This window comes from Tachyglossus aculeatus, chromosome 9, assembly GCF_015852505.1.
Source record: "Tachyglossus aculeatus isolate mTacAcu1 chromosome 9, mTacAcu1.pri, whole genome shotgun sequence".
Lineage (NCBI taxonomy): Eukaryota > Metazoa > Chordata > Mammalia > Monotremata > Tachyglossidae > Tachyglossus > Tachyglossus aculeatus.
The window spans coordinates 21,200,416-21,224,365 of NC_052074.1; the positions used below are offsets into that span (position 1 = coordinate 21,200,416).

Below are 23,950 nucleotides of genomic sequence, written 5' to 3' on the forward strand. Positions count from 1 at the left end.
GATTTGCCAAGGTTACACAGCAGACAAGTAATGGAGTTGGGATTAGAACCCAGATCCTCTAATTCCCAGGCCCATGCTCTTTCCACGAGGCCCCACTGCTTCCCAAGGCGTACATGTTTTAGGGCTGACAATAACTGTGGCATTTGTTGAGTTTTACTATAATAATAATATGATAGGCATTTACTATGTGCCCAACACTGCACTAAGAGCTGGGATACCAATAATCAGATCAGACACAGGCCCTGTTCCATGTAGGGGCTCACAGTCTAAAGGGGAGGGAGGACAGGAATTTAGTCCCCATTTTACCCTTGAGGAAACAGAGGAAAAGAGAATTTAAGTGACTTGCCCAAGGACACACAGCAGGCAAGTGATGGAACTGACTCCTGACTCCTACTCCTGTGTTCTTTCCACTACGCCACTCTGCTTTCCTGAAGACTGATATTTTGTATTGTTCAATTGAAACTTGGGTTTACTTTTTGATTGGATTATAACCCTATTATTCTTTGTATCTGACCCCTTCTAAGCTAATAACTATGTTTCAATTGATTTTCTGTTATTTACACCAGCAGTTAGAAGTGCTTTGCAGAATATAAGTAGTATGATAAATATTCTAATAACAGTTATATATATAATGCTTCAAATGAATCTAGGCACTTTTGGAGATGCAGGAATACTTTGAACAGATCTCTGTGAGGACACCCGTTTAAAAAAAAAAAAACAAAAAAACAAAACTAGCCTTTTTCTCCCTACATTGATTTGAGAAATATTTAACAGCAGATGGACATATACCTTCCCTTTACATATATTTAAAACGAAAAGCCCCAGGAGACTGGGAATTTTAGGAAGTGAAGGTGGCTGTGTGTTGATGAAGCAGGCACTTGGCCGGGACTGAAACAACCCTCTAAATGCAGAAATCATGACCATTGGGTCTACAGAGGGGATCGGTTTATAAGCCAGAGAAATCAGACAGGCTTACTTGGTTCACTCTTCTTCTTGGAAACAGATTTCTTCTTGGCTGGCACCTCTTGCTTCAGGTCAGCATGGTTGATGGCCACCTCCACCTGCTTGTTCGAGGCTGAGCCAATTGTCAGGGTGTTCATCCGGGTCCCCACAGGGGGGACGGCGACTACGGGCACTTCTTTGGGAGCCACCTCCAGGACCGAGGCCTTGGAGGAGAGAACGTGGATTGAACCCAGCGCAGGACATGGAGCCGGTTCCACCTTGGCTACCTTCTTCTCCTTTTTTCTTTTGTCCTTCGGTGAGGAGGCAAGCTGCTCTTGCGTGGCAATAGGCCCAGGGGCTGCCGCTGCTGCCCCCATAGAACGATCAATAAGGACAGGCTCCACTGCTATGGATGACTGTGCCTGCTGGGGCTGCTTCTGCTTCTTCGGCTGCTGCTGTTGAGGCTGCTGCTGCTGAGGCTGCTTCTGCTGCTGCTGCTGCTGCTGAGGCTGCTTCTGCTGCTGCTGCTGAGGCTGCTTCTGCTGCTGCTGCTGAGGCTGCTTCTGTTGCTGCTGCTGAGGCTGCTTCTGTTGCTGCTGCTGAGGCTGCTTCTGTTGCTGCTGCTGAGGCTGCTTCTGCTGCTGCTGCTGAGGCTGCTTCTGTGGCTGCTGCTGCTGCTGAGGCTGCTTCTGTTGCTGCTGCTGCTGCTGAGGCTGCTTCTGCTGCTGTTGCTGCTGAGGCTGCTTCTGCTGCTGTTGCTGCTGAGGCTGCTTCTGCTGCTGTTGCTGCTGAGGCTGCTTCTGCTGCTGCTGCTGCTGAGGCTGCTTCTGCTGCTGCTTCTGTTGCTGCTGCTGCTGCTGAGGCTGCTTCTGTTGTTGCTGCTGCTGCTGAGGCTGCTTCTGTTGCTGCTGCTGAGGCTGCTTCTGTTGCTGCTGCTGCTGCTGAGGCTGCTTCTGCTGCTGCTGTTGAGGCTGCTTTTGCTGCTGCTGCTGCTTCTGTTGCTGCTGCTGAGGCTGCTTTTGCTGCTGCTGCTGAGGCTGCTTTTGCTGCTGCTGCTGCTGTGGCTGCTTTTGCTGCTGCTGCTGCTGTGGCTGCTTTTGCTGCTGCTGCTGCTGTGGCTGCTTTTGCTGCTGCTGCTGCTGTGGCTGCTTTTGCTGCTGCTGCTGCTGTGGCTGCTTTTGCTGCTGCTGCTGCTGCTGTGGCTGCTTTTGCTGCTGCTGCTGCTGTGGCTGCTTTTGCTGCTGCTGCTGCTGTGGCTGCTTTTGCTGCTGCTGCTGCTGTGGCTGCTTTTGCTGCTGCTGCTGCTGTGGCTGCTTTTGCTGCTGCTGCTGCTGTGGCTGCTTTTGCTGCTGCTGCTGCTTTTGCTGCTGCTGCTGCTGTGGCTGCTGCTGCGGCTGCTTTTGCTGCTTTTGCTGCTGCTGAGGCTGCTTTTGCTGCTGCTGCTGAGGCTGCTTTTGCTGCTGCTGAGGCTGCTTTTGCTGCTGCTGCTGCTGAGGCTGCTTTTGCTGCTGCTGCTGCTGAGGCTGCTTTTGTTGCTGCTGCTGCTGAGGCTGCTTTTGCTGCTGCTGCTGCTGAGGCTGCTTTTGCTGCTGCTGCTGCTGAGGCTGCTTTCGCTGCTGCTGCTGCTGAGGCTGCTGAGGCTGCTGCTGCTGCTGAGGCTGCTTTTGCTGCTGCTGCTGCTGAGGCTGCTTTTGCTGCTGCTGCGGCTGCTTTTGCTGCTGAGGCTGATTTTGCTGCTTCTGCTGCTGCGGCTGCTTTTGCTGAGGTTGCTTTTGCTGCGGCTGCTTTTGCTGCTGCTGCTGCTGAGGCTGATTTTGTTGCTGCTGCTGAGGCTGCTTCTGCTTCTGTTGAGGCTGCTGCTGAGGCTGCTTCTGTAGCTGCTGCTGCGACTGCTGCTTCACCTGCTGTTGAGGCTGCTTTTGCTGCTGCTGTTGTTGTTGAGGTTGCTTCTGCTGCTGTTGAGGCTGCTGCTGAGATTGCTTCTGCTGTTGTGGCTGCTTCTGCTGCTTCTGCTGCTGTTGTTGCGGCTGCTTCTGCTGCTGCTGCTGTTGTGGCTGCTTCTGCTGCTGTTGCTGCTGCTGAGGCTGTTTCTGCTGCTGCTGAGGCTGCTTCTGCTGTTGTTGAGGCTGCTGCTGCTGAGGCTGCTTCTGCTGCTGCTTCGGCTGCTGTTGAGGTTGCTTCTGCGGCTGCAGTTGCTGCTGCTGGGGCTGCTTCTGCGGCTGCTGGGGCTGCTTCTGCGGCTGAGGCTCTAGATCCTTTGGGAAATTGCTAATGACAGGGAGAGGTTCCTGTTCAGGTATTTTCCCATTTGGCTTATCTTCCTTTTTCTTGGCTTTTCCCTTCTTCTCAATAGGCTTTTCTTTCTTTTTCTTGTCTACCTTGTAATGGTGGGTCTTCTCCATTTCCTTGCGCTGACTGGCCAATGCTTCTTCATATGACATCTCCTTCATGGAAAAAGTGGAAACCAAGAAGATTCCAATGGCCGAAATGACCATGAATCCACCAAAGACCACAGCCCCCAGTGTCTGAGGGTCATATATATCCATCTTGGCTTGTTTTTCTTTTACCTGAAACACACAAATACAAAAACTAAATTTAGTGATTACTAGCATTCACATTTGTTCCTTCCCTCAGAGTATGGGATTTGATTAGTTCTTCGAAGGCTACTAAAAACCCTCCTAACTAGTATCCATTACCTTGGTCTCATTTGTTTGGACTAGCAACCTAAGCTTCCAGTGCGGCAACACTGTCCCCGTGCCAAGTGGATGTCTACAAGGTCAATGTTAGGCCACTGGACAATAGACAGCTTCTGCATTTCCAAGGCCAGAGTAATTCATGGATCCCTCATCATCACCTTGAGACTCACGGTGACCCTAGAGAAGCCTCAGTGTCACTCCAGGAGATTCCAGGCCTCTATTTTTGCACACCCTACCCTCAACAGAAGTTCAGATAAACTTGAGTGAGTAGGAGGGCAAGAAGGAAGATTGGGCATAGGGGGTCCCTAAGTCCATCTAGATGCCCCAAGCCACAGGGACCACTTTGTCATTGCTTCCAAAACAATTTTTTGAACACCAACTATCCTTCTAAGCCCTCTCATAAGGAGTTTCAACTCTTCAACAAGGAGATCAGAGATCTCAACATGTTAGCAGTTCAGAATAACGTGTGTGTGTGTGTGTGTGCATGCGTACGTGCACACACACGCTAGCTCTATAGTGTTTTCAGAAGTGGGATAAACCATTATTTTTGGCCTTCCACATGACCTTTAAAACCAGAAATTCAGATAGACTAACAACTGTCTATCTTGGAGTCAATAAAAGTGATTTAAAAAGTATTCCATAAAAACTATTACAAAATAATATGTTACCATGTCTACGAAAAGTAACCTTCATACGGAAAAAAATCGCTACAGATTTACTACATCTATAACACAGATTAAGATGGGAGAGGGGTTTACATGGATTACACAATCCTGAAAATCCTGGCTTTCAAAAGGATATTTCGGCCTCTCCGGCTAGATATTCAGTCATTCAATCATATTTATTAAGCGCTTACTGTGTGCAGAGCACTGTACTAAGCACTTGGGAAGTACAAGTTGGCAACATATAGAGACGGTCGCTATCCAACAGCGGGTTCACAGTCTAGAAGACAACAAAACAAATTAACAAAATAAAATAAATAGAATAAATATGTACAAGTAAAATAAATAGAGTAATAAATATGTACAAACATATATACAGGCTAGATAGCTGGAGCAGTTGGATATTAATTTCTCTATAAACATTCCTGAACTGGGGTTAGTAATACTTAGACCTTCATTCTCATCTTTTTTTAAAAAAAACCTATGTATTTGTTAAGCCCTTACTTTGTGTCAGGCACTGTACTAAGCGCTGAGGTAGATACAAGAAAATCAAGTGTAGACAGTCCGTGCCCCAAATGATGATGATGATGGCATCTGTTAAGCGCTTACTACGTGCAAAGCACTGTTCTAAGCACTGGAGGGGATACAGGGTGATCACGTTGTCCCACGTGGGGCTCACGGTCTTCATCCCCATCTTACAGATGACGAAACTGAGGCTCAGAGAAGTTAAGTGACTTGCCCAAGGTCACACAGCAGATACGTGGAGGAGCCGAGATTAGAACCCATGACCTCTGACTCCCAAGCCCATGCCCAAATGGGGCGCTCAGCCTTAATCCCCATTTTACAGATGTGGTAACCAAGGCCCAGAGAAATGAAGTGACTTGCCCAAGGTCACACGGAAGACAAGTGGTGGAGCCGGGATTACAGCGCAGGTCCTTTCAGATTCCCAGGCCTCTGCCCTATCCACCAGGCCTCGCTGCTTCTCGACCAATAGGAGCATATACTGGAACTATGAAAGCCTAGGCGGGCACGAACCTAGTGGCATTAATGCTTTGTAGGTAACCAGAAGTATGTTAAGGCAAGTCCCAGCTTGCATTCCAGAGGGAGGCATGCCAAGCCCCTCGGCCTGGCACGCTGACCTCTAGCAATGGGTGGCCATCATTTCCCACACTTCCAGAGTTTCAAACAGTCACAGTGCTGCACCTAATCCAACAGCCCCGGCACAGGCTCAGCGAGCAGGGAGCCAGGAACTGAGACAGCCGAGCAGTATAGGTGAAGGCAGAATCAATCAATCAATCGCATTTATTGAGCGCTTACTATGTGCAGAGCACTGTACTAAGTGCTTGGGAAGTACAAATTGGCAACATATAGACACAGTCCCTACCCAACAGTGGGCTCACAGTCTAAAAGGGGGAGACAGAGAACAAAACCAAACAAACAAAATAAAATAGAATAGATATGTACAAGTAAAATAAATAAATAAATAGAGTAATAAATATGTACAAACATATATACATATATACAGGTGCTGTGGGGAAGGGAAGGAGGTAAGATGGGGGGATGGAGGGGGGACGAGGGGGAGAGGAAGGAAGGGGCTCAGTCTGGGAAGGCCTCTTGGAGGAGGTGAGCTCTCAGCAGGGCCTTGAAGGGAGGAAGAAATACCAAGGATGCAAGAGGTCCAATAAAACAGTATCCACCCCACCACTTCTGCCCATTGTACTTACCTTTCCCTTTTTTGCTCCCTCACCAGAAAACGAGTGCTGGTCAATGCCTGCCGGCCATATTTTTAGAAAGGCTAAATATGTGGCATCCTCGTTTAGTTACTGTATTCGAGGAGTCTTCATAAAAGTAACATGAACAGTCCATTTAAAATGAAAAGCTGCAGTCCTGACCAATAAAGTGATGAAACACTTACGGCTGAGAAAGTTTAGTTTGAAATAGCATAGTTGCCCCTCCCCGCCAGGGACGTCTAAGAAATTTTTGGTGGTCATTGTTTGGAGAACAATGACAAGGACTTAGACTGTAAACCCCTGAGGGAAAATATGCTGTCATGAAAAGACCATGAGAGTCTGGAAACCCAAGTCTTTGTCCCAATCCTGCCACTGCTGGCTGGGCAAATCATTTTGTTTGTCTCAGTTTCCTCAACCTGTAATATGGGAACAATGATTGCCTCTGACTGAGCATCCATGTGGGGCAGGGGCTGTGTCTGATCTCTTCTACCTCCTCCAGCAATCAGTGGTATTTATTGAGTGTTTCCTCTATACAGAGCACTGTATTGAATGCTTCAGAGGATACAATACCATAGAGTTGGTAGACACGATCCCTGCCCGCAAAACGGACGGGTGGTTTGAAATTAATCACACAGAGAGTCAATGACAGGGTGTAAGGAAATGTACTTAAGTGCTGTGAGGCTGGGGAGGCTATAAAGTCCTTAAAGGGTACAGATCCCCATACACAGAGAACCAAAAGGGAGAACGAACATAAGAAGCAAGTACTTCTTAAATGTCATCAATTTAAAAAAAAAAATCAGGGGAAGAGAGATTTAGGGGATGAGAACAAAGAAAAAAATTAATAAATTCCTGCTCAGCAGGGCATGGAGCACAGAGCCTCCATCCTATCACTCTAGCCAGAAAGATGATGTAGGTTTACCCAGGAAATTCACATAATTTGGGAAGGGGTGGAGCAGGATTCCTTAAATTGGCTCCCATTCCCAACTGGCTCCTAGTGGAATGTGGGTACCTGCCTATCTCAAGAAGCTACTGCCAAACTCAAGAACAATAAGAAGACAAACAACCTGATCAAACTGTTCCTTGGGCAGGGGCTGACCAGGGAGAAATCAATCGATCAATTGTATTTATCAAGCGCTGTGTGCACAACACTGAACCAAGGGCTTGGGAAAGTACCACAAAAAGAGAGTTGGTAAACATAATCCCGGCCCATAAGGAGCTAATAAACTACAGAAGGAAGTGGTAATGAGAGTATGGAAGAACTACTACTCAGCCCTAAAATCATGATCTTATCTCCAGGGAGCTGCACTTTGTGTTATAATGCTACAGCTTATTGTTTAGTAAATATGAAAATAAGACTTTCCACATTAAAGATATGCTCTGTTCTTTAATAAGACAAACAGTAAAATACAATAGTATTCTCCTATATTAATCCATGCTTACTTTTTGGGGGTGACTTTAATTGAAGATTCGGTATATCCACAAGTTGGTACAAATCACACCTCATCAAGTGGCTCTATTCTTCAAGGACAGTTTTGGATTGATCATCTCCCATGGGAAAAGTTGAAAAATATTTTGCAGGCCTCATCCCATTAATCCACATCACATTCCAGAGTCCCCTTTTAGACTGTGAGCCCACTGTCGGGTAGGAACTGTCTCTATATGTTGCCAACTTGTACTTCCCAAGCGCTTAGTACAGTGCTCTGCACACAGTAAGCACTCAATAAATACTATTGATTGATTGATTCCAGAGGAGTAGATGACATTAGTGAGCATTCTTCCCCCCCGCCTCCCAAGATAAAGAAGGGGAGGAGGAGATCACTGAGCTACCCAAGGTAATCGTGGTTGAAAACTGAGTTTGGAAATCTCTCAAAATTCATTTTACTGCCCTATTTGCTAGGCTCTGCAAGGAATATAGCTAAACCAGATAGGCATCCTAGGGAGTGAAGCAAATCCATTCTTGATTTTTGTGAGATGTTAAAGTGATGGTCTGTATGGCAATACTTCTCATATTGCAATCGGCAGACCATGAAGACCTGATGGACAATCCACAAGGACTAGGATTTTAAAGCCTGAAAAATAAAGTCTCAAAATCTCCTTTCCCTCATTAGCTGAAGGCACATTTCCCAGTTTGCCACTCCACCGGCCAAGAGTGGGGAGTCAAATGTGTCACCATAAAACATTCTGCCCAAATTAAGCCTTGGTCATACTGACAGGAACAAAGCCGGTTGGTAGTTAGAAGAACTCTTTCAAAAGGACCCACATAAATGAAAGCTTCAAGAATAACTGATACCAATCGATGTTTTTTAGTGTGACCACTGTACTCAGAGTGTGGGAGAGTACAATATTGTAGACACAATCCTTGCTCTCTAAGATCGTACGGACTCAAGAGGGAGACAGATGTTAAAATAAATTACATATAAGGGAAAATGGTTGAGTATAAGGATGTGTATAAAAGACTATAAGCCTGTTGTGGGTAGGGAATCTATTTGTTATATTGTACTATCCCAAGCACTTAGTGTAGTGCTCAGCACAGAATAATTGCTCAATATGAGTGAATGAAAGTGCTGTGGGGCTGAAGTAAGTATCAGAGTGCTTAAGGGTTACACAGCCAGAAGCAGAGATGACACAGAACAGATCAAAAGGAGTTCGTGGAGTGTAAATGGAACATTGCTGATGTAAGCCAACCTCTTAGGAGAATTTGGGTAGAAATGTTTCATTTTGCATACTTACTCTTATCACTTGTTAATGTGTTTTTATTTGAGTGTGTCCTTGTCCTATCTCCTCCAGTAGATTATAAGCTCCCTGGGAGTAGAGACTGTACTTTTTTTTGTAACTTCACTCAGGACTTTCTCTGGTTCTCTGTGGATTTTCATAAATACAACTGACTGTCATATCTGCCATATTTTTTTCCACAGTATCCCTTCTCTCAAAGGAGGGAATAGGTGTCTGGCTCACCTATTAAGTGGGTCCCTTCTATAATGCCAGAGAAGACTGGAGTAAGACATGTACTAAGTGTTGGCAGGGGTGGGTGGGTGGGGGCTGTAAATTAAAGTGCTTAAGAGTACAGACCCAAATGCATAGGTGACTCTGAAGGGAGGGCATATAGGAAAAGTGAGGGTTTAGTCACCGATTGCCTCTCGGAGGACAAGGGGCTTTCACAGGGCTTTTAAGATAGGAAGAATGGTGGACTGTCGGATATGAGGAAGTTCCAGTCAGTCAATCCTACTTGAGTGCTTACTGTGTACAGAGCACTGTACTAAGCACTTGGGAATGTACAATATAACAGTACCACTCCCTGCCCACAACAAACTTACAGGCCAGAAGGAGGACATGGGGAAGGAGTCAGTGGCAAATGAAGAAACTGAGGTACAATGAGCAGATTGGCATTTGAGGAGCAAAGCTGAACGTGCCGAGTTGTAGTAGGAAATCAGTGAGGTAAGATAAAAGGGGGCAAGGCAAGTGAGTACTTTAAAGCCAAAGGTAAGGAGATTCTTGATGTGGAGGTGATGAGCAACCACTGGAAGTTCTCGAGGAGTGGGGAAACGTGGGCTGAGTTTTTCTTAGAAAAATTATCTCTTCCAGGAGGCCTTCCTCAATTAACTTTTATTCTTTAAACTGTTAGCTCGTTGTGGGCAGGGAATGTGTCTATCAACTCTGTTGTACTGTACTCTCCCAAGCCCTTTGTACAGTGCTTTGCACACAGTAAGCACTCAATAAATATCACTGATGATAAACTCCCCACCTTATATCCCCACCACTGCACCTTCAGCTCTTCAACTACCTAAACATTGCAATACAAATATCCTCATAATATTTAGGTAGACCTTTTTAGCTTTTCATTTCTCCAGCTATACTTTATTTTAGAGTTTGTCTCTCCCGCTACATTATAAGATCCCTGAAGGCAGGGATTAGGTCTAACTCCTTTGTACTCATCCAGGTACTCTGTATAGTGCTATGCACACAGAAGGTAGTCAATAAATTCTACTGATAGACTGAATGACCCTAGATTATAATATACATGCTATAGGACTCAAAGTACTAGCATCTTCGGTTAAAAGGGCTATTGGACTCAAAGTACTAGCATCTTTGGTTAAAAGAGCAGTTGTAATACTGCCTTGGATTTCTATAGCACTTTTCCACCCAAGAGCTTTCTCAAAGATTAACTCATTTATCAGGGAGGGGGTTAGCCTAGTCCCATAATGCCAAGAGACATGAGGAACTAGAATCCTGGTTTCTGATTTCAAGATCAGACTATGCTACTAAACCATGCCCCTCCCTTTACATTTCTTTCAAATGGACTCTTTTACCTCTGCTTTTTGGCTGATAATCTTGTCTAAGAACCACTTGGGCTTTTGTGGAAAAAAAATCCCTCATTTAAATGAACAACCCGTACAGTACAGAAATGCAGAAAGATTCATTTTACCAGCTTCTCTTTATGTTACCGTCAAGCAAAAGAGTTTGACCAGGAAAATCCAGTATTACCGTGTGAGATAATTTTCTTCTCTACTAAAGATTCTTCTCTATTAAATGCTCATCCCTACTTAGCAGTCTAATGTAAGGGCAAAGTATTGGTTGTTCAAAGTATTTTTTTTTCCAGTACATCACAGTTTTAAGATTTGCACATGTGTTCTACATAGTTTTTGCCCCGAGTCTGTATAGGGTGAACCTCATGCTAAGTGCCTAATTTATCTGTGATTGAGCCCTGCAGACAAAAACAGTTACCACGTCATTTGCCGTTAGTACTGTGCCGGAGTTCACTTCATTGAAAGGGAGAATTTTACACCATTCTGCAAAAACACTCTAGGATTATGTGAAGCTGGCAAAATGGCAAATATGACATCATGATGGTATGCTGCCTTCCGGCATAACGTAGGTGACATCACATACATCTCCTTGCCCTGTATTCGGAAGAGCCATCAGCGGCTGCCCTGATAATCTTACCTAAATTTTGGCCAGTGGACTCCAATGATATGTCACTCTGTGACAAACAGTGCTGATGATGGTTTTTGGTATCATGGGAAGGGAACAAATCCCTAAACACTCAGATTATTTCATTACAGGACCACGTTTGGGGGCATTAAAGATGTTCATTTGTGACAGAGATTGTAAATTACGTTTGACAAGTCAAAAAATCAGATATCATCAGCTTCCCTGTTTGCCACCCTCTGCCCAAAGAAGATGCTATGCACCTGCAGGCATAACACTCAAAGTTAACTTTTTAACTTCTTCACCCCAAAATACTAGTTCAAAATGCTGCATTCCCCCAAGTCAAAATCCTTATAAACCCAATTCCTGTAGAATATGTGTTTTTATGACAAGTTTTGGATAGAACTGTTAGGGAATTAAGGAATGTTCTTCCAACAATGCACGTGTACCTGGATAGAACAAGACCACAACGTTAGAATAAACTACTGAGCTTGAGTGTGTGGCATCAATCAAGGAGTACACACTGCAGCCTGAGTTTTTCTGCACATGAGGTTCATAAGCTTGAAACACCCTCACCCCACATAAGATAATTATCGGTATGTACGTAAGAGTCTCCAAAATTATAAACTCCATAACCCAACCTCACAAATTACATTTGCCCTACTAACTGGGCCAGAGAATTCACACACCCTGGTTTCATTAATTCTACTCTGTGTACTTCATTGAATGTGAAGGGGATAACACTGTCCTAAGAGCTTTAGTACACGTTATAAATATTCCCTATCCTCAAGGAGCTTGCAGTCCAAAACAGAGGACAAGATATTCCAAAGTCGACATTATGTACAGACATAATTAGCAAAGAGTTAAAAAATGGCACCAGGACATGGTTTGTAATAACAATTTTGGTATTTGTTAAATGTTTACTAGTCAGTCATCTAATCATACTTATTGAGCGCTTAATATACGTAAGGAACTGCACCAAATGGTTGGGAGAGTACAGTACAATAGACACGTTCCCTGCCCACAACCAGCTGTGTTAAGCACTAGAGTAGATTCGAAAGCAGCAGACAGTTCCTATCCAACATGAGACTCACAGTATAAGGTGGAAGGAGAATGGGTACGTCAGTTTTACAGATGAGGAAAATGAAGCACATAAAGTTAAGTGACTTGTCCAAGGTCACCCAGCAGTCAAGTAGCAGAATAGATCCCAGGCCCATGCTCCTTCTATTAGGCTGCTTCTCTCAGGTGCCTTTGATAACCACTGAAATTTTCATTGCCTATTATTAGCCAGTTATTTTTCAGAATTCCCACTAGTCCTATCCACCTCACAGAACACCCTAAGTGAATTTTTGGTCAGAAACCTGCACTACTGTTGGGGGCGGTCCCATCGGAAAGAACTGGAACTAGGACCCAGACCTCCCACTTCCTAGATCACTGCCCTTTTCCACTGGCCCAACTGCTGGCAGCAGCTAAAAGAGATCTTTTAGGAGATCTACTAAGAGAAAGCAAAAAAGAGTGCAAGCAGGAAAAGAAAGTGGATAAGAGAAGCAGCTCGTGGAGAACCCAAAGCCAATGGGTAGAAGTGTTTAAGCAAGAAGGATGGACTTTGAGGTCATCTAATTAACAAATACCACACACAGAAAAATCTCCCTGCCTCTAGGCAAGACTTAATACTCCCTCCAAAACAGCTGTTGCTCATCTCTTCTATTTGCTGATTCTGCTCTAGTTCTAAATCCATACATGTTCGGAGTAAGTATGATTTACTACGCCATTACATTGTTACATTCACTGTTTTCAAGATGCAGCTGTTCTATGTTTGTAGAAATCTGGACCTGGTACGTGCAGATTCGCTCTAAAAGGTGAAGGGATGGGAAGGTGGGGAGAGCATATTTTGAGAGAGAAAAGTGAATTCCCACTGCCACTGTTCCCCTCCCACCCAATCCAGTGTCTCCACTGCTACAGGAGGGCCCAGGGAAGACCATGCCTATTGTAGAGGGGAAAGGCCAAGGGCAAATCAGTCATCATCAATCGTATTTATTGAGCGATTACTGTGTGCAGAGCACTGTACTAAGCGCTTGATCAGTCCTGTGAACATCCATCCGTCCTCTGACTCTACCGCCACGCAACCAAGCAGCAATAGAAAAATGGAGGGAGGAAAGGAGGACGGTTCACAGGAGTGAGGCTGCAGTCACAGAAAACCCTAGTCATAGCCTGTTCCAATAAACGCACTTGTGACAGTAATTGAATTTGTGCTCCAACATATCACTTAATTTCCAGTAGAAACACCTATTAATATGTGGTCTAATCTGGAGGGGTGGGTGAGGGTTGAGAGGGTCTTGGCTTTCTTCCTTCACAGCTCAAAAGATAGGCACCCTGTCCAGTATACGAATCCTTGTGTTAAACAGTCACTTACAAAACCTGAATTAAGTTGCAAAAAGTCACTTAACTTTTTGGTTGGTAGCTTTAAGTCTCGATTGAATCCACTGCTTATCCGGCAGTCGCTTTATCAGTTTAAGTCCGATTTTTACATACGAAAAGAGTCATCAGTTTAAAGCATCTGTTTGGTGAAACCGACCTCCCCGTGACCTAATCTGTATTCCACAATTTAAAGTCATTTGGCTTCACCTAATTACTGCAGCCTGTCCAGACAGAGAAGCAATGTGGCTTAGTGGAAAGACTACGGGCTTGAGAGTCAGTGGTCATGGGTTCTAATCCTGACTCCGCCACATCAGCTGTGTGACTTTGGGCAAGTCACAACTTCTCTGTGCCTCAGTTACCTCATCTGTCAAACAGGGATTAAGACTGTGAGCCCCAAATGGGACAACCTGATCAGCGCTTAGAACAGTGCTTGGCACATAGTAAGCGCTTAATAAATACCATTATTATTGTTATTACCTTGTATCTCCCCCAATGCTTAGTACAGTGCTTGGCACATAGTAAGCACTTAATAAATACCACTATTATTATCATTACCTTGTATCTCCCCCAATGCTTAGTACAGTGCTTGGCACATAGTAAGTGCTTAACAAATACCATCATTGTTATTATTATTATATGGCTCATTTCCACAGATCACAACCGCTCGACCCAATTTAAACACCCACGATTTACTTTAAACAGCCTCCCCACTCCACCTGAACCCCTGGTAACTATTTAATCTGATTTCGGAATTTCCAAAGATCAGCCCTTATCTACGGGAAAGGGATTTGCCTGGAATACTGGGAAACAGAGGCAGGAGTGGCAGCGATGGCTGTGCGTGCCGTGGGGTCGGGGATGGCGCGGGGGTGCCCGGGGTGGAATTGGGGCACCTGCTCGGCCCTTTCCCCTCTAGCCCCACCCCGCCCCTTCCCGTTCTAACTTGCCCGCACCTCGAGACTCTTTATTACTGCATTTTTCCCCCACACTCTTCCTACAGTGTTCCGCACCCCATAAGCGCTCAGTAAATTCACTCATTCAATCGTATTTAGTGAGCGCTTACTGTGTGCAGAGCACTGTACTTGTAGCCTCCCCAGCGCTTAGAACAGTACTTTGCACGTAGAAAGCGCTTGGTAAATGCCATCATTATTATTATTACTAAGCGCCTGGGAAGTACAAACCGGTAACCTACAGAGCCGGTCCCTACCCAACAACGGGCTCACAGTTTAGAAGTTGCCGACTTGCACTTCCCAAGCGCCTAGTCCAGTGCTCTGCACACAGTAAGCGCTCAATAAATACGACTGAATGAATGAAAGGGGGGAGACGGACAAAATAAAACAAGTAGATAGGTGTCAATATCATCAGAATAGAATTACAGCTATAGGCACACACATCATTAATAAAGTAAATATAGTAAATATGTACCAAAAAAAACAGAGTTAAATACGATTGACTGAATGAATGAATGAATGAATGAATGAATGGGAGAGATCTCCCCAAGTTTTCCTGGGTTGGGCGCGCAGAGCGGGAAGCCTGGGCTTTTCTAGGCTGGGGGAGGATCTTCCAGGAATTCTTTTAGGTTTCACTTCCTCGGCACTGCGGCCCGTCTTCCTCCTGGCCCGGGTGGTGGGGTGGTGGCGGGCCTCGGCGGGGACCCTCCTTCCTCCCCAAAAGTGTGGCTTCCCCCTCCTGGCACCGGCCTGGGGGCTCCCTTGGCTGGGGCGGCCCAAGAAAGGGACTGGAGGAAGGCTGGGGACACAGGGAGTTTAAGTTACTTTTCCGTAACCGGAAAGCAGCCCGGCGCGGGGAAAGGCAGTTAGGATGGTTGTGCTGTGTTGTGCTGTTACACCTTGGGCAAATCAGTTCGCTTCTCTGTGCTTCGATTACCTCATCCGTAAAACGGGGGATAATACTGTGAGCCCCATGCGGGACATGGACTGTAACCAACCTGAATGTCTTATATCTACCCCAGCGCTCAGTACAGTGCCTGGCACATAGTAACAAATACCATTTTTTTAAAAAATGTGAAAATCGACGGTTCCAGCTGCCAACCTCACCTGGAGAGGTCGGGGGAATGGGGAAGAGGCCAACGCCCGGCATCCTCCGGGGCCCTCCTTCCTGTCCGGGCACGAGAAGCCCCATTCATTAGTTCCAAGAAGCAACGTGGCAAAGATGACGGACTACAGGCCTCGGAGTCAGAGGGATCTGGTTTCTAATCCCAGCTCCGCCACGTATCTGCTGTGTGACCCTGGGCAGGTCACTTCACTATAGGCCTCGGTTACCTCATCTGTAAAATAGGGATTAAGACTGAGCCCCGGGGACTGTGTCCAATCTGATTAATTTGTATCTACCCCAGCGCTTGGAATCAATCGCGTTTATCGAGCAATTACTGTGTGCAAAACACCGTACTAAGCGCTTGTGAAAGTACAATATGGCAATAAAGGGGCAATCCCTGCCCACGATGAGCTCAGAGTCAGGACACTGCCTGGCACAATAATAATAATAATGGTATTTGTTAAGTGCGTACTATGTGTCGAGCACTGTGTGCTTAATAAGTACCGTAATTATTATTAACTATTATTAGGAGCTCACGGCCCTGCATGGGCAACTAGATCACGGCCCGGATCCCCGTTAGTCCTCAGAGGACTGCAGAAAGCCTGACACGTCGCTACACCCCTCCCTCCCGACTGTTCTCCGCAGGCCGAACTGGGAGAAGAAATTCCGGGTCATTTTACTGTCCCATGGCGCTTAGAACAGTGCTTGGCACATAGTAAGGAGGCCTTCCCAGACTGAGCCCCTTCCTCCCTCTCCCCCTCGTGCCCCTCTCCATTCCCCCATCTTACCTCCTTCCCTTCCCCACAGCACCTGTATATGTATATACGTTTGTACATATTTATTACTCTATTTATTTATTTATTTTACTTGTACATATCCTATTTTATTTTGTTAGTATGTTTGGTTTTGTTGTCTGTCTCCCCCTTTTAGACTGTGGGCCCACTGTTGGGTAGGGACTGTCTCTATACGTTGCCAACTTGTACTTCCCAGGCGCTTAGTACAGTGAGCACACGGTAAGCGCTCAATAAATACAATCGATTGATTGAGTAAGCGCTTAACAAATACCAACATTATTAAGGGGGAAATGTGGGGAGGGGAGATTGTCTACCTGTTCTGCTTTGCTCCCTTCTAGACCATGAGCCTGCTGTTGGGGAGGGACCGTCCTGGTTGCCGAAATGGACTTTACAAGCGCGTGGTGGAGTGCTTTGCACACAGTAAGTGCTCAATAAATGCGATTGAATGAATGAATGAATAGACGGGGCCACTCGAGTCCCATTCGGTTGTACCTCGGGGCGGGGCGCGCGACCAAGGAGCCGAAGTGGAGGTAATGGGCCGCCAGGGGGAGCAGAGGAGCGCGGCCCCGGCCCGGGCGGACGGGGGCGCGCACGCGCGCACGCACACGCACACACGCACGCGCACCAGCGCGGCTCGGTGGGAGAGCCACGGGCTTTCATTCATTCATTCATTCAATCATTCAATCAATCGTATTTATTGAGCGCTTACTGTGTGCAGAGCACTGTACTAATTGCTTGGGAAGTACAAGTTGGCAACATCTACCCAACAGTGGGCTCACAGTCTAGAAGGGGGAGACAGAGAACAAAACGAGTCATGGGTTCAAATCCCGCTCTGCCAATTGTCGGTTGTGTGACTTCTCTGCGCCTCGGTGACCTCATCTGTAAAATGGGGGGGTGAAGACTGAGCCACCTGATCCCCTTGTAACCCCCTCCCCGCGCTTAGAACAGTGCTTGGCACATAGCAAGCACTTAGTAAATGCCATCATTAGTATTATGTCCAACCTCAAGTGGGAACAGTACGGATTTATTACTCTATTTTACTTGTATTATATTTTGTTGACGAGGTGCAAATAGCTTTAATTCTATTTGTTCCGACTATTTTGACACCTGTCTACACATTTTGTTTTGTTGTCTGTCTCCCCCTTCTAGACTGGGAGCCCGTTGTTGGGTTAGGGACCGTCTCTATCTGTTGCCGACTTGTACTTCCCAAGCGCTTAGTACAGTGCTCTGCACACAGTAATAATAATAATGGCATTTGTTAAGCGCTTACTACGTGCAAAGCACTGTTCTAAGCGCTGGGGAGGTTACAAGGTAATCAGGGTGTCCCACTGGGGGCTCACAGTCTTAATCCCCATTTTACAGACAAGGGAACTGAGGCCCAGAGAAGTGAAGTGACTTGCCCAGTCACCCAGCTGATAATTGGTGGAGCCGGGATTTGAACCCATGACCTCTGACTCCAAAGCCCGGGCTCTTTCCACTGAGCCACGCAGTAAGCGCTCAATAAATACGATTGAATGAATGAATTTCCAGCTCGGCCTTCCTCCTCCAGATGGCCCTCGGCGGTCCTCTCGCAACGGCCCCAGGCTCCTGTGTGTATATACATATATATATACATATGCTTCTGTATATATGTTTGTATATATTTATTACTCTATTTTACTTGTACATGTTTATTCTATTTATTTTATTTGGTTTATATGTTTCATTGTCTGTCTCCCCCTTCTAGTTGGGAGCCCGCTGTTGGGTAGGGACTGTCTCTATATGTTGCCAACTTGTACTTCCCAAGCGCTTAGTCCAGTGCTCTGCACACAGTAAGCGCTCAATAAATACGATTGAATGAATGAATGAATTTCCAGCTCGGCCTTCCTCCTCCAGATGGCCCTCGGCGGTCCTCTCGCAACGGCCCCAGGCTCCTGTGTGTATATACATATATATATACATATGCTTCTGTATATATGTTTGTATATATTTATTACTCTATTTTACGTGTACATGTTTATTCTATTTATTTTATTTGGTTTACATGTTTTGTTGTGTCTCCCCCTTCTAGACTGGGAGCCCGCTGCTGGGTAGGGACTGTCTCTATATGTTGCCAACTTGTACTTCCCAAGCGCTTTGTCCAGTGCTCTGCACACAGTAAGCGCTCAATAAATACGATTGAACGAATGAATGAGTGAATGAATGAGTGAATGAATGAACGGCCCCAGGCTCCTTCCTTCTCCCCAGGCCCGAGGATTTCCTTTCCTTTCCCATTCAAACCCTCCAGGCCCCGCCTCCCGCCAGCTCGTACTCCCCAGTGGGGCAACGTCATCCCTCCGGCTTCTCCCTCCCCCCCCCCACCCCGCCCCACCCCCATTTAATTCATTCATTCATTCACTTAACCCTTTCTTCTTCCAGCTGTGAACGTGGCTCCCGAGCCGCCGCCGGAACTTTCCGCCTCAAGTCATTCATTCATTCACTCAATCGTACTGATTGAGCGCTTACTGTGTGCGGGGCACTGGACTAAGCGCTCAATACGATTGAATGAATGCCACTGAATGAATGAATATAGAGCCGGTCCCTACCCAACATTCATTCCATCGTATTTATTGGGCGCTTACCGTGCGCAGAGCACTGTACTAAGCGCTTGGGAAGTCCAAGTTGGCAACACCTGGAGCCGGTCCCCTACCCAACGGCGGGCTCACAGTCTAGAATCAATCAATCAATCGTGTTTATTGAGCGCTTACTGTGTGCAGGGCACTGTACTAAGCGCTTGGGAAGTACAAGTTGGCATCAAGAAGTCCCGAGCGGGGCAGGGCCGGCCCCACTCCACGGACTTTGTGGGACTGTGCTAGACGAGAGGCTCGCACTTTCCGACGCCTATCGGATAACTTCCCTCCTTTTTAATAATAATAATAATAATAATGGCATTTTAGGCGCTTACTAGGTGCAACTCTCCTTCCTCTCCCCCTCCCCACCCCCCCCACCCCCGCCTTACCTCCTTCCCCTCCCCACAGCACCTGGATATATGTACGTATTTATTACTCTATTTTACTTCTACATACTCTATTTTATTAATATGTTTTGTTGTCTGCCTCCCCCTTCTAGACGGTGAGCCCGCTGTTGGGCAGGGGCCGTCCCTATATGTTGCCAACCTGTACTTCCCAGGCGCTTAATACAGTGTTCTACACATAGTAAGCGCTCAATACGATTGATTGATTGATCAATACGACTGTGGGAATGAATGAATGAAAGCTCCGTTCCACCCTGTACTTCCCAAGCGCTTAGTACAGTGTTCTGCATACAGCAAGCGCTCAATACGATTGATTGATTAATACGATTCTATTTATTTTATTTTGTTAGTATGTTTGGTTTTGTTCTCTGTCTCCCCCTTCTAGACTGTGAGCCCGCTGTTGGGTAGGGACTGTCTCTGTTGCCAACTTGTACTTCCCAAGCGCTTAGTCCAGCGCTCTGCACACAGAAAGCGCTCAATAAATACGATTGATTGATATCTATTCTATTTATTTTATTTTGTCAGTATGTTTGGTTTTGTTCTCTGTCTGCCCCTTCTAGACTGTGAGCCCGCCGGTGGGTAGGGACTGCCTCTATGTGTTGCCAACTTGGACTTCCCAAGCGCTTAGTCCAGCGCTCTGCACACAGTAAGCGCTCAATAAATACAATTGATTGATTGCTCTGTGTCCCCCCCTTGTAGACCGTGAGCCCGCTGTTGGGTAGGGACTGTATGTGTTGCCAACTTGGACTTCCCAAGCGCTTAGTCCAGCGCTCTGCACACAGAAAGCGCTCAATAAATACGATTGATTGATTGCTCTGTGTCCCCCCCCTTCTAGACTGTGAGCCCGCTGTTGGGTAGGGACTGTCTGTGTTGCCGACTTGGACTTCCCAAGCGCTTAGTCCAGCGCTCTGCGCATAGTAAGCGCTCAATCAATACGATTGATTGAATGAATGAATGAAGGCCCCGTTCGCCCCCCTCGAAACTCGTCTTCGGAAGCGGGAGGGCGGAGGAAGTGGCGTCCAAACCTCTGCAAACACTGTTGGGGGAGGAGGCCGAAAGGGAGACGTGTCACTTGCAAATCCAGCGGAGAGCCCACTGTTGGGTAGGGACTGTCTCTATGTGATGCCAATTTGTACTTCCCAAGCGCTTAGTACAGTGCTCTGCACATAGTAAGCGCTCAATAAATACGATTGATTGATTGATTGATTGACCCTCCCTCCCCCTCGGCCCCAACACTGGGGCTCCGCACACGGTAGGCGCTCAGTAAGTACAAATGGATGGATGAATGAATGACCTCCCCACTAATGGACGATGGCAGGCAAAAAAGGCCGGCGAGGGGCAAGTTTTCTACCTGCACGAGGCGTCGAAGGAAGAGGACGGGAGGCCGGTCAAGGGTCGAGGAAGCCGGTGAAGCCCTCCGCGCTGGGCCGCTGCTCCCGGAAAGGAGGGAAGGTCGGCGGGACAACGGTCGCACGCTCCCCGCTCCGCCTGCTGCTGCTGCTGCTGCTGCTGCCGCTGCCTCCTCCTCCTCCGCGGGCGGCGAGTGTGGAGTCGTGGCACTTTCCCCCCCTCGGCGCCGGCGAGGCCCCGCCCCCTCGCCGCCCATTGGCCCGCTCCCCGCGCGGCCCGCCCAATCGGCGCGCGGGCCGCTGCGCTCGAGCGGCCCCGGCGCGCCGCCATTGGTCCGGGGGCGGGGCCGGCGCGGGCGGGACCAATGGGGGCGGGCGAAGGTTGAGCAACCGCGGGGGGAGGGGGGGAAGAAGGAGCAGGGGGGGGGGGAGGGGCGGGAGGCCCGAAGCCCTCCCTTCAGGCCCAGAGTTGGGCGAGGGACTTCGGAGTCGATCAATCAATCAGTCCTATTTATTATCACCATCATCAATCGTATTTATTGAGCGCTTACTATGTGCAGAGCACTGGACTAAGCGCTCTCTTCCTCCCTTCAAGGCCCTGCTGAGAGCTCACCTCCTCCAGGAGGCCTTCCCAGACTGAGCCCCTTCCTTCCTCTCCCCCTCGTCCCCCCCCCATCCCCCCCATCTTACCTCCTTCCCTTCCCCACAGCACCTGTATATATGTATATATGGTTGTACATATTTATTACTCTATTTATTTTACTTGTACATTTCTATCCTATTTATTTTATTTTGTGGGTATGTCTGGTTCTGTTCTCTGTCTCCCCCTTTTAGACTGTGAGCCCACTGTTGGGTAGGGACTGTCTCTATGTGTTGCCAATTTGTACTTCCCAAGCGCTTAGTACAGTGCTCTGCACATAGTAAGCGCTCAATAAATACGATTGATTGATTGATTGATTGATTGATTGGAAGTCCAAGTCGGCAACCTATAGACACAGTCCCTACCCAACAGTGGGCTCGCAGTCTAGAAGGGGGAGACGGGGAACAAAACCAAACGTACTAACAAAATGAAACAAATAGAATAGATATGTACAAGTAAGATAAATAAATAAATAAATAAATAAAAAGTAATAAATACGGACAAATTGGCAACCTATAGGGACAGTCCCTACCCAACAGTGGGCTCGCAGTCTAAAAGGGGGAGACGGAGAACGAAACCAAACGTACTAACAAAATAAAATAAATAGAATAGATATGTACAAGTAAAATAAATAAATAGAGTAATAAATATGTACAAACATATATATAAATAGAGTAATAAATATGTACAAACATATATACAGGTGCTGTGGGGAAGGGAAGGAGGTAAGATGGGGCGTGGAGAGGGGGACGAGGGGGAGAGGAAGGAAGGGGAAGGAAGGGGCTCAGTCTGGGGCCCCTTCAGCTGATGATGATGGCATTTATTAAGCGCTTACTATGTGCAAAGCACTGTTCTAAGCGCTGGGGAGGTTACAAGGTGATCAGGTTGTCCCTCCGGGGGGGCTCACAGCCTTAATCCCCATTTTCCAGATGAGGTAACTGAGGCCCGGAGAAGTGAAGTGACTTGCCCAAAGTCACCCAGCTGACAAGTGGCAGAGCCGGGATCTGAACCCATGACCTCTGACTCCAAAGCCCGGGCTCTTTCCACTGGGCCAGCGCTTACTGTGTGCAGAGCGCTGGACTAAGCGCTTGGGAAATACAAGTTGGCAACATATACAGTCCCTACCCAACAGTGGGCTCACAGTCTGAAAGGGGGAGAGGGAGAACAAAACCAATCAATCAGTCAGTCAGTCAATCGTATTTATTGAGCGCTTACTGTGTGCAGAGCACTGTACTAAGCACTTGGGAAGTCCAAGTCGGCAACAGATAGAGACAGTCCCTATCCAACAGCGGGCTCACAGTCTAAAAGGGGGAGACAGAGAACAAAACCAATCAATCAGTCAGTCAATCAATCAATCGTATTTACTGAGCACTTACTGAGTGCAGAGAGCTGTACTAAGCGCTTGGGAAATACAAGTTGGCAACATATACAGTCCCTACCCAAAAGCGGGCTCACAGTCTAGAAGGGGGAGACGGAGGACAAAACCAAACATACTGACAAAATAAAATAAATAGAATAGATATGTACAAGTAAGATAAATAGAGTAATAAATATTTTCAATCAATCAATCGTATTTATTGAGCGCTTACTGTGTGCAGAACACTGTACTAAGCGCTTGGGAAGTACAAGTCGGCAACACATAGAGACAGTCCCCACCCAATGGCGGGCTCACAGTCTAGAAGGGGGAGACAGAGAACAAAACCAAACATACTGATAAAATAAAATAAATAGAATAGATATCAATCATCAATCGTATTTATTGAGCGCTTACTGTGTGCAGAGCACTGTACTAAGCGCTTGGGAAGTACAAGTCGGCAACAAATAGAGACAGTCCCCACTCAACGGCGGGCTCACAGTCTAGAAAGGGGAGACGGAGAACAAAACCAAACATACTGACAAAATAAAATAAATAGAATAGATATGTACAAGTAAAATAGAGTAATAAATATGTACAAACATATATACATATATATATATATATATATACATGTGCTGTGGGGAAGGGAAGGAGGGAAGATGGGGGGATGGACAGGGGGACGAGGGGGAGAGGAAGGAAGGGGCTCAGTCTGGGAAGGCCTCCTGGAGGAGGTGAGCTCTCAGTAGGGCCTTGAAGGGAAGAAGAGAGCTAGCTTTCCTCCCCAGCCTCCTTCTGCTCCAATAACGACGGCATTTCTTAAACCCTACTATGTGCTAAGCGCTGGATTCAGTTCCAGGGCTCTCAAAGGCCGACTTGGACTTCCCAAGCGCTTAGTACAGTGCTCTGCCCACAGTAGGCGCTCCACAAATACGATTGAATGAATGGGACAGACAACAAAACATGCAGAAATCTCCCTTTTCTCATTCATTCAGTGCTTCGCACACCGTAAGCACTCAATACAATTCATTCATTCAGTGCTCTGCACACAGTAAGCGCTCAATAAATACAATTCATTCAGTGCTCTGCATACAGTAAGCGCTCAATACAATTCATTCATTCAGTGCTCTGCACACAGTAAGCACTCAATAAATACAATTCATTCAGTGCTCTGCACACAGTAAGCGCTCAATACAATTCATTCATTCATGGTCCGCACACAGTAAGTGCTCAATAAATACAATTCATTCATTCAGTGCTCTGCACACAGTAAGCGCTCAATAAATACAATTTAATAAATTCATTCATTCAGTGCTCCGCACACAGTAATCACGCAATAAATACAATACATTCATTCAGTGATCTGCACACAGTGAGTGCTCAATAAATACAATT

General features: G+C 46.7%; 1 protein-coding gene across 1 annotated transcript in view; it reads right to left on the reverse strand.

Annotated features, from left to right (window-relative positions):
- The window catches only part of RRBP1 (ribosome binding protein 1), a 68,917-nt gene extending 48,204 nt beyond the window's left edge, over nt 1-20,713 (reverse strand). The window contains exons 1-3 of the mRNA XM_038751129.1: nt 20,564-20,713; nt 3,182-3,509; nt 977-1,357 (exon numbers count right to left, since the gene is read on the reverse strand). Of these exons, the coding sequence (XP_038607057.1) occupies nt 977-1,357; nt 3,182-3,488 (688 nt within the window). The 5' untranslated portion in view covers nt 3,489-3,509; nt 20,564-20,713. The remainder of the gene's footprint in view (nt 1-976; nt 1,358-3,181; nt 3,510-20,563) is intronic.
- Nucleotides 20,714-23,950: the final 3,237 nt, after the last annotated feature.